The 11,093-nt window shown below is 38.1% G+C and overlaps 1 protein-coding gene across 1 annotated transcript; it reads right to left on the reverse strand.

The window, feature by feature from the left end:
* Positions 1-1,609: 1,609 nt before the first annotated feature.
* On the reverse strand, positions 1,610-10,952 carry LOC109044638 (UDP-glucosyltransferase 2). Its single transcript, XM_072305075.1, has 6 exons — positions 10,553-10,952; positions 8,590-8,831; positions 5,799-6,385; positions 3,883-4,108; positions 2,967-3,186; positions 1,610-1,897 (listed from the first exon to the last, which is right to left on the reverse strand). The coding sequence occupies exons 2-6, from the start codon at positions 8,726-8,728 to the stop codon at positions 1,612-1,614; spliced, it is 1,458 nt and encodes a 485-aa protein (XP_072161176.1). The 5' UTR covers positions 8,729-8,831; positions 10,553-10,952; the 3' UTR covers positions 1,610-1,611.
* Between the last annotated feature and the right edge of the window lie 141 nt (positions 10,953-11,093).

An 11,093-nucleotide genomic window follows, 5' to 3' on the forward strand; every position in this document is an offset into this window, starting at 1 on the left:
GAGAAAACCAGTGGCACCATCGTGTTTCTCGCGAACTTTTACGTAAGAATCAATGGTCAAATCGCAAATCCCTCACACATGCAACATCTCCATTGAGATGCTTACTCTGCCATGACAGCGAAGAGAGCAGGTAGTGCATTTCTATGTGAGCCACGATTAGCACATGGTTTCATGTTTCTCGAGACTCATCCCAGTATGCACTTACTGCTCTCTTCGCCATCACGGCAGTAAATTCGATACACAAACTCGGAATTAGGAAAACGAACCCTGCGTAAAACAATGCAAGAATATATACGAATATGCAGCTATTTTAAATCGGCGGTGAGCCACTTTCCATATGCTTGAAGAAAACACTGATCACAACTCTGCCGTGTTAAGCAAGAACGCCGTATATCCATCAAGATTTTCTTGCCTTTTTTTGAACTGAACACTTTATAAAATAAAAACTGTTTTACCCATGCACCTCTAATTTTTAAGTGGAGCTCTTGTTAGTGCTTGCGTAAGAATTCCGTAAAAACATTGTCGCAAGGTACACAAGTTTTTCTGCTATGATACATTGTTTGAAAAAAATGTAAAATGGCGTTTACGGCGTTTTTGCGTTGCACGGCAGAACTGTATGTATAGATACTCTATCCAGAAAGCCGTGCGTTGAGAGCGCGCACGGACTGTGGACAGATCTTAAAACGCCGGCAAAATTTAGTGTATGCAACCCGGCCCATCGCAAAGTTAAAATAGTTAAATGTTGGGTTTGAACCCAACTTTGTATATTATTTCACTATTCACCGTGTTGTTTTGAGTTGGAAGAGCGTTCTGTTATCGACGATGTTAAAATAAATGCTCAGATTTTATCGAAATGCCAACTATTTTTCTTAGTTTATTCATCTGAACCGCAAACCAATTATTGGCGTGGTCTGACATCGCTTATACAATTTTAGTCTTGGATTTTAATACTTGGTAGCAGTAGAATTCTCTGGCCATTTTAGAAGCAATAAATGATGTGCCGTTTGTATATGCCTGTGAGGATAAAGCATATATGTGCTTCAATAAATGAGCCAGAAGTTTTACTTCTTCTTCTTATTCTACTGCGAGTGACTAGAGCAAAGGCCTGACTGTCAGGTCATCTGACAACGAGCATATTAAATTACATAAATCATTAAAACAAAATAGTCGGTAGACATAAAGGACTCGTCAAATATATAAAAACAGCAACGAAATATAAGTATTAGTTCCTTGTATAAAAATAAAGGCCATGCTCAATACATTGAATTAATGACGATCGATAAGTAAAGGAAATTTTTCGTATACTTTTTATCACCAATGGTGTAGGTATTTCAAGCTCGTGCTAAGAGTATCCATTTTGCCTTTCATTTAGCCAAATGTATATTATACAAGTATTTTCTTTCTATAATTCCTCGATGACGAACTTTTTTCAAGAGAGCTCCCCTTTTTTCACCAAACCGAGTTTAGATTATTTCTGCAGAAAAGTAGTTTGTCATTCGCGACCAAGGATTCTGTCGTTCAAATTAATAATCGATTAGTTCATTTATTTGGCTCATTGAGCTGAGATTTTTTTCATGTGAAGAAATATACATCCCATAAAAATAGTCGCTTTTAAACAGTTTTATCTTTCAAATATTTATTCTTATCAACAAGTTTTTTGACAAAAAATGAGACAAGTTTCACAATGAGATAAAGGCCTATAATAAAAACAGCTGAATATACAGTGATGACGTCTATTGAGAATAATTCATACCAAGACATATGAACTGTCAATGGTTTTAAGTGGTGAGCTCCTTTATGCCTTATGACGTACTCAATCCAATAAATAGCTGTATCAAGTGACGATTTTGGTTTATCAGTAAAAACCTTTGAAGCTCTTTCTATGTTTTTCTTGAATCTGAAAAATAATACCACTTACAGTTAATATACGGATACCTGCATTATGTTATCTTCCCCGTTTGATGTTACTGCTCGAATACAAATTTAGATAAGGGGTTATAGCAATGTTTCTTCACAGGGTGTGAATAAAGTAGTACTCAACAAGTTATTTTCTTTCCATGACGATAATTATTCTTAAAATCATCTCTTTGACAAGATATATTTATATCCAAAAGTAACATTAGTTGAATGATAAAACTACAAATGACGTCATTTGTATGAACTAACTTTCATTTGATCTGTGTCAATAATTGGAGAGGTCGAGCTGTCATTTTGATTTCCGCTTCAAAATGGAAACATTTTTGAAAATCGAATGATCTTTTCTCCCTGATCTTAGAAGCCGCTGTTACCCTAACCGGAGCTAAGGCGTTCTATACCGCTACAAGACTCTAAGGGTGGCAATATTGCGCTGAGGAGTGTCGAAAAAGGATCACGTTCTAATATTCACTTGGCTAATATCTTCTTACAATCATACTTGTTTGTTAGTTAGTTCCTGAAATTACCTGATGTAACCGGAAATCGACGATGCATAAAACTACCAGACCATGTATCTCAATTTACGACGTTACAGACCTCCTGTCATACTTCATTTTTAAATGAAAAACTCCTCAACGTCGATTCTTGAAAACTTACAAGATTTTTCTTCCCTCAGAGAGGAAAAATCTGTGAAAACTGTAAGGAATGATATTGTTTTGTTCTGCTTCAAAGGAATGAAATGGAAACGGAGATTTTCAAACACCGCAAACGAGATACGTCTGATAGTTTCACCGTCGAAATGCTGAATACTTCAAGTAAAAATATTCACTCCCAGTCCAAGGGGCCAAATAAATAAATAAATAAATAAATAGATAGATAGATAGATAGATAAATAAATAAATAAATAAATAAATAGATAGATAGATAAATAGATAAATAAATAAATAAATAAATAGATAAATAAATAAATAAATAAATAGATAAATAAATAAATAAATAAATAAATAAATAAATAAATAAATAATCAAACAAAAATCGATACGGGAACTTACCGGTGATCTGTTAAAACTGTGCTAACGGCCCATCGTAACGATTTTTGAGTCAAATTTTTGTAAGCCAGTCTTAGTCCGTACCCAAAGTGTTCGGCATTCGCCGTGTTAATAATTTGGTCAGAGAAGAAGGGCATTCCTATCACCGGCACAGCATGACGGATTGCTTCCAACATGCTCGAGAGTCCCCCGTGAGTCAGAAATAACACGCAATTCGGATGCGCTAATGAAAGAAAGGAATTCAATTAAAATAAAAAAATAAAATCGAAAATTAGTAAATATCCATGATCGATCCCCTAACAGTAGACCAAAAAAATGTTTCAAAAACGCCTTATACAGGTCAGTATAAAATAATTAATAAAACGACCAGAGGAAATTTAGATAAAAGCTCTAAAAACCCTCCTAAATATTATAAACGTTTCTGATTAAAAACTAAAGACAATAATTAACGTCTGACGTCTGACTAAAGATAATTAAGTGTTGTTACAATACCTTCCTTTTAAAATCAATTTTAAAATATGAAGAACAAAAATTATTATCGTTAAAAATACATCGAAAACGATTGAGAAAGTTGAAAATGTTTAAATGTGTAACTCACTTGCACTTTTTAATATTCTGAGTTACCAATGAGCAATGGCAAGTGAGTTACCCATTTTAACATTTTCAACTTTCTCAATTATTTCTTATGCGATAAAAGCTCCCCTCGAAAGTACATCGAAGACGATGCTATAAAACTTTTTCAACACGCTTAAAATAATTACAAAATGACTTAAGAACTTTCTATATGTTTAAGTTACTTGACTCGTTTAACAATGCTTTTGAAAAAATATTTCTCAGCGGCAAATTTCAGATTTTTTTTTTTTTTTTTTTTTTTTTTTTTTTTTATTGAAGCAATCCGAACAGGAGGAGTTAAACTTACCCAAAACACTTGACTGGTCAAACCAATCCCTTAAATGAACATTTTTTGGCATATCCAAATCTGAAGTATTAAAATCTGATTTCCAAAGTACTGTCTGGTCCAATTCGTTGAAAACAGTTAAGAATGTACGAACATCCTCTCTCTTGAAAAAGCTAGCTTTCAGTATTGACCCGAAGCTGAAATAAATTACTCCATTCTTTGCTCGGTCCATAATATTTTGTAATTCCTGCAAGGTAGAAATAACACGAAAGCAACCGAATGAGTAGTTTCCTCAAATATAATTGTTTTGAAGATCGCAAGCTTGAAATAGATTGGAAGTGCGTCCGAAGATTAAAGAGTCATAAATGTTGCAGATAATGTTATGGCGTTACTGCAACCGCTGATAATATACATTATATCGGCGTTACTTGGTCAATGTAAAACGTTGATCGTTTCAATTAAGACGAATAAAATTTTTGGCTGCCTTGAGACATCTAAAATCTTCATTGTTTTGGCCTTATGTAACTAGAAATCATAGTGTTGTAAATGCGGTTTTTTTTAAAAAAATTAGAAAAATTGAAAAATTATGGCTGAAACTTTTAGTCCCCGCATATAGTCACAGCTTTCATAAGGATCTCAAAGAGTTAAACTACTTACTTTTGAAATGGCTGTATAGTTTCAAATTGATACTCTTTGTATAATTTTGTCAAACAGGTGTGCGATTTGATATTCGGAAAATTCAAAAATCATTGCAGATCAAGCTATTAAGCTATACTGCCGTGCTGAAGGGGAACGCCGAATAAACTTTCGGGCATTGCAAAATTAGAATACCTGTTTAGCGAGAGTATGGACCGATATGAAGCTCCAAAAATCTATCAGGTCTTCACCGATGCTTCCGCGAATAAAATTATGACCCAAAAGGGCAGCCAATCTATTAATTCAAATTATTCAGAACGATTTACGATATGATTGCTTACTATCTTGTTACGATCCGTCGTGTGTATTGCACGCATTTGACTTTAGCTGATGCGTAAATTTACTCATATTGCGAAAGAATGCTCATTTATGGACATTCTTCTTCAACTTGGTTTGATATCGGAATCTGAAGATTGGCACTGTCATTTTGTGTGCTAAAATGTTGGCTACCACTTTGGGCCCTAAGCCCTCCATAAGACGATCTGTACTCTACGATCCATGCACTCACTATGTAGGTACTCTATGCCAAATATCCTCTAAAATAACGCGAATTTTCTGTACACTGAAAAAAAAAAGTTACGGACTGTATACGGTCATACGGACATACCGTCTGTTCCGGGCTCAGAGGCCTAGAGTTCCGGGTGCTACGCCCGGAATTTTCGGCCTCCGAGCCTGGAACGCGGACGTTATATCTATATAGCCAGTAAGTACGGCTTCCACGGCCGGAGTTTTTTCATTGTGTAAATTGTGAATAATTTTCTTCCAATTTTTTTAGACTTTACTCACGATTTGATCTGAAAATGTTAAGGAAATCCTTTTATTTGGTTCCTAAAAATAAACATTGCATCGGGGGAATCTAGCAACGTCTAAATGGATTACATTTTGCAATAAGGAACCACTATCACTGACTCTTCCATAAAAGCACCTTTCTGCATGGGGAAACCTATAACATATATCGAGGGTGTAAGTCGGCAATCACATAACTGGTTTGCGTTTCCTCTCTGTGCGATGAAAATTCTGTAAAAACTTCAAGGAATGATGTCAATTTGTTCTCCTTTGAAAAAAAGAACATAGAGGCGGAGATTTTCAGACACCGCAAACGAGTTATGTGATTTCCGACTTACACCGTCGATATGTTGTTTCTAAAATTAACCAAAGATAGTGGTTTCTTATTGCAAAATGTGGTCCAAATGTTGATACTGCGTTTTTTCTCAGCATGGCAGTATACGAGAAGTCCATGCCTCGTCTAAGGGTGCCGGGTCCTTGAAATGTATCCCCGATATTTCGACTACATTCGGAGGATAGAGCTTAGCCCCGTCCAAAGCCGTGTCAGCCGTAAGGAAGTGTAGTGATACATTCCTCAGCATATCTGTGATGCGCGGGAGTTGCCCGGGAACATACTTCGCCAGGAGAGCGTCGTGCTGGGGGTAGTACCAATACTCGTTGTAGATCATGTGACCAAATTGGACCAATGCGTTTTCTAGTCTCTGTAGGAGGTTCATCGGCCCCGCATAGTCAAGTTCTTTGTATGGAAGATATGCAACGGTATTTGTAGCTCCGGCAAATCTGAGGATATCGGGTCTGTATCCGAAACTGGCGTATGAGACGACCGGGGCTTTGAATATGTGGCCGAGAACGACCAGTGCCTCTTGCGAGAAGAAAAGCTCCGTGAAAATCAGGTCGAATTCACTGTCGCCTCGAACTAGGTCGCTGAAAACGGCCGACTCGAGAATAGCTGGCATCTCTATATCAGCTACCTCCTTCCAGTCCTTCACGCTGAACAACGCATGTGGTGAATCCTGTGTGAGTTCTATGATATTGCGGTTTGCTAGAAAAAATAAACATACTTATAGTGTTGAGGCTGGGTAACATTACAAATGAGTCCAGCTGAGCAGCCTGATTCTTGAAATTTTTTGTTTGTCGGGACGACATAGATAACATAGGTTAAAAGGAAGAGCGTGATAGGTCGGCTATGTCTTATCGCTGTTTTGTCGTGCCTATGTCGGGTTGAACTCACGACAAGCTAACGGCACCTCTTAAGGTTCCGACAGTATGTCGTCCATTCCAACTGACAAAGGCACGACAAAGCAGCGATGAGACATAGCCGACCAATCACGCTCCGCCTTTTAACCTATGTCATCTATGTCGTCCCGACAAACAAAAAATTTCAACAATCAGGCTGCCAAATGTTGAATAAAAATACATACCCTAGGTTGACTGTTTAAGAAAAGCTGTGAGTATAGTGTGCAAAATTGAAGTGAACTTTAATGACGTGAATCTTGTAATTTTATCACATTGGGGCTTTTACAAGACTTCATGCATGATGTTGGGAATTGCTTTTAACAGTGCATTTTTATGAGGTCGAAAAGCTAATCATGTGTATCGGTATAGTTTCTAGAACCCGAATACGAATTTTTTAACGAGGTTAAGCCAACGGTTTTGCACACCGGGGCCGGATTAAGGGGGTGGCCACATGGGCCGCGGCCCATGACGGCAAATTTTGTAATTTTTTTAAATGTAGCCATAAAGAAAAATCAGATTCAGACAAAAAAATTACGAACGAGAAAATGTGACAAAATCTCTCATTTCCTGAGAGTATATCTCTAATTATGTCCTCCTTCTGTGATACAATAGACAGCACCTTTAATTAGTCGAGTTAAGACCAAGAGAAAAACCGAACGCGGAATTTGGCCTAGAACGGCGCGGCGCAGAGAGCAATGATGACGAGAACGTGAGATAAAAGGAGGAACCATCGGCGCGGTGGTCGGCATGTAACACATATTAGCGCCTACAAGACTGCATGAATACTTCACGCATTGTGCCAAAGACAGTGCGGTCGATGCGGTCAGCAGCGGGCAGCGGGAAACGCATAGCGCCTACAAGACTGCATGAATACTTCACGCATTGCGGCAAACACAGTGCGTGCAGCAGCGGTCGATCCGAAACGCATAGCGCATGTAAAACAGTAGGAATACTTCACGCATTGCCTGAAACACAGTGCGGTCAGCGCGGCGCGGCGGCGGAAGTTAAAATTATTAAACCACATTTATGTTTGTTCTTTCATAATTTTTTGGTTCATTTCTTATAAATGGAGGGCTTTGTCCATACAGCGATAGGTTTACGGAACTTAACTTTCGCGCCAAGTCCCGTCAACTTTTGCTAGTAGTGTTGACAGGGCTTTCACAAGAAATGTGACCAACACGAGTAAACGCGTCTTATACGCCTCTCCCCCTCCGGCACGTTTACTTGATGGTTTTTATTGATGTTTCAAAACGAATGAGAAGGGGGCGGCAAAATACAGGCGGCTCATGGGCGGCAAGTAAGTAAATCCGGCCCTGTTGCACACATTATTTAGAGTACTATCGAGAAGCTCCGTCGGTCACCCTAAAAATGTGTGCAAAACCATTAGTTGGCTGGACCTCGTTAAAAAATTCGCATTGATTGAATCGTAGCCAATGACAAACTTTTGTCCTTAGAATCTATGGCATTCCGTTACTGCGTAGAGGTATTAGCACTTCAAAAAATTATGGGGTTTACAATTTGTGCGTGACATGTGTCATATACACATACAGGGTGATCCAAAAGTCCTGTAACACCAGTTCCAGGCATCACTCCTGTAACTTGTGAACAACTTGAGGTAAAATAAATGTTTATTAAAAAATTGCTTCACTCGCACTTGCGGTAAAAATTTTAGTAGAGACGCGCCTCGGGGCCTAGAACCCCATCATCTTTTTTTTTTTTGTTGTTGTTTTTGTTTTTGTTTTAGGCTTTATGTCCGGGGGATACTGCGGCCTTGGAAGCCCCATCATCATTTTTTTATCATATTTGACTTGCGACGACTCCCCCCCTCCCTCCCACGAAGTTTCTTTAACTTGAGATAAAGACTTGAAATTTTGTGAGTACTCCTAGGTCGAAGAAAACTACCTTTGGGGACTCCCGAAATTTTAAAGGGACCACCGTGAGACGGGACAAGAATTTTTTGAATAACCTTGTAGAGAAGAGTAGGAAGTCACCAGTATGAGTCATACTTACGCATTTGACTAAGAAATTTGTCCGCCTTTAACTGAATATGTCTATAATTTGGAATTTCCTTTTTGGGAGGGAACGGGCTGACAACAGTCATGTTGTGACCGCGAAGCGCTAGCGCATGGAGGATTGGCTCGACCTGCATGTAATGGCTCCAAAAACAAGTTGGCAAGAATACGAGGATATTATGAGCATGATAGCCTCCTTGCAAGCAGAAGCATATCACAAAAATTCTTGAATATTCATGCCTGTAACAAAGATTTATCCCGGGGTTTAGCCCTCTACTTTTTACAATACTGCCGTGCCATGAAAGAACGCTGTAAGAGCCATCAGGCGTGGCCAAATTTCCTTTAAAAATCATGAATTTTCGGTAAAATTTGCGAAAAATTCTTCTCCGATTTATCAGAGGATTTCGTTCGTAATTTGATAAAAAAAAAGTGTACGACATATTCAAGAAAAAATCTCCATAACTTTCTTCGAAAATATTTATTTCCAAGGAGAAAATTTGGCAACATTCAAATACTTATACGGCGATTTTCCTTACAATTAGCACGGCAGAGTAGGACTATTTTGAGTAGTGGCTCTGCGGGCTGATTATTGAAATTGATAGACAAAGCTATTGACAAAGAAGACATAGGGGGTATGGAGCTATCCTATTGGCTGAAATGTGTGGTTCTTGTAGACTAAGGGAGAAAATGATGGACTAACTGGGTTGCCGTTAGTTAATCTATTACCTACTGCCTTTATCTATTGCAACCACCAAGTTCCACCGATAGGTTCCCTCCATATCCCTTTTGTCATCTTAGTCTATAGCTTTGTGTGTCAATTTCTATAATCGGTTTGCTGTTGTGCTCACACACCATACTTTACAGATAAAAACATAAACTGAATTGGACTGCGTTTAACAGAAAGGAACTGAACCACATCAGCTATTGCCAAATTTAACTGGGCAATTTAATTTTTTACGCGAGAACGTTTGTGCGGATTCCTTTGAAAATGTCAAGGAATTTGCTTCGAACTATGGAGAAAATTCACTGAAATTTGCACAAAAATCCGCACAACCGTTTTTATATAAAAAATTAAATTGCCCCTTAAAATTTGGCAATTGCTGATGTGGCTTGGTTCCTCTCTGCTTAACGCGGTCCAATCCGTGACAACATAATGCTGGACTTGCATACCACCCCTTCCACTACATCACCCCTACCTGCTGATTGCTATCCTTTCTCATACAGAGGTCTCAAACCATTTGCAGCTTTCCGACCACTTTTAGCCAATATTTTTTGCGACTTTTGCGGCACGTTCTTTTGTATTTTGTGTGATTCGGCTAAATTTTTTTATGTTCTTTCATTTCTACTTTTTTTTACTTTCTCGTGTGATTCCTGGGATTTTCTTAGTGATTCGTGAGGTAGTATTTATCATATTATTTTCTTCCTCATGGTAATGCATCATAATTATTGACTCCCTCGACAATCCTGAGCAAATTATTCTTCGTGGATCACTTTTAATAAAATTTGTTTCTTTTGAACTGTATAGTATCATCATTATTAATTTCCCAAAAAATTCCGAGACTGTGTTGGCAATTTTTTTTATATTTCATCTCTTCTCATAGTTTGGAAAGTCGTTTTTGGCTTTCGATAGGATTATAGTCCCTACATGAGCCCACTCTATTTAGATTAAACCACGTGGGCCCCATAGGGCCCGTCGCTTCCTCGTATGAATATAATGTGACACAGTACATAAACATGATTATCACGCCAAAACGATTCTGGAACTAAATGTTGATCACAATGTTTGAGCTTCGTTTGAGGTCAACTCCGTGACACATTTTGCACAGTTTGTGCTATCAATTTCACGCGTTTTCTTTCCTGGCGTCCCTAAGCAGAGCGAGGAGAGGGGATATATAAAGTAGAGAAACTTAGCCGCGTTTATGATGGAACCACGTATCGAAAATAGATATTACTCAGCTTACCTGAGCGACAGGATCCCTTGCCTCTTCGATGCTTGTAATTTTATTATTGTGGAAAAAAAAAAAAAAAAAAAAAAAAAAAAAAAAAAAAAAAACACTGTCGGAACTTTTATCGGGTGTATGATAGCGCGCACGACTATGCTCTTAACATTATGTCAAATCTTATTAAAAAAACAACAATACGCCGTTCTCGATGGGATTTTTTGTTTGTTTTTTATATTAAATTTATAAGAATCGAAACTGCGTAAAGGAAGAAAAAAGTAAAACTTGGTATCGAAAATGGACATTTGCGAGTAAAACGATAACAAATGAAAACTTGAGTAGCTGCCGCAGAGTGTCATAACTTCTGAAGATAAATGTAGCCGTGATCCACATTCAGACTGATATAGACAAGACGATAAGTGGGCTGGTTGCGAATCAACTGCTAGTATGGCCCAACGAGACTTGTTACCAGTTTCGTTTTGCTAACAAGCCGAAGTTTGGGAAACTTTTTTGGCTCATAACGTCACCCGAGGCTCATCATCCACCATGTAGGTAGGTCAAC

This window comes from Bemisia tabaci, chromosome 10 (assembly GCF_918797505.1).
Source record: "Bemisia tabaci chromosome 10, PGI_BMITA_v3".
NCBI lineage: Eukaryota > Metazoa > Arthropoda > Insecta > Hemiptera > Aleyrodidae > Bemisia > Bemisia tabaci.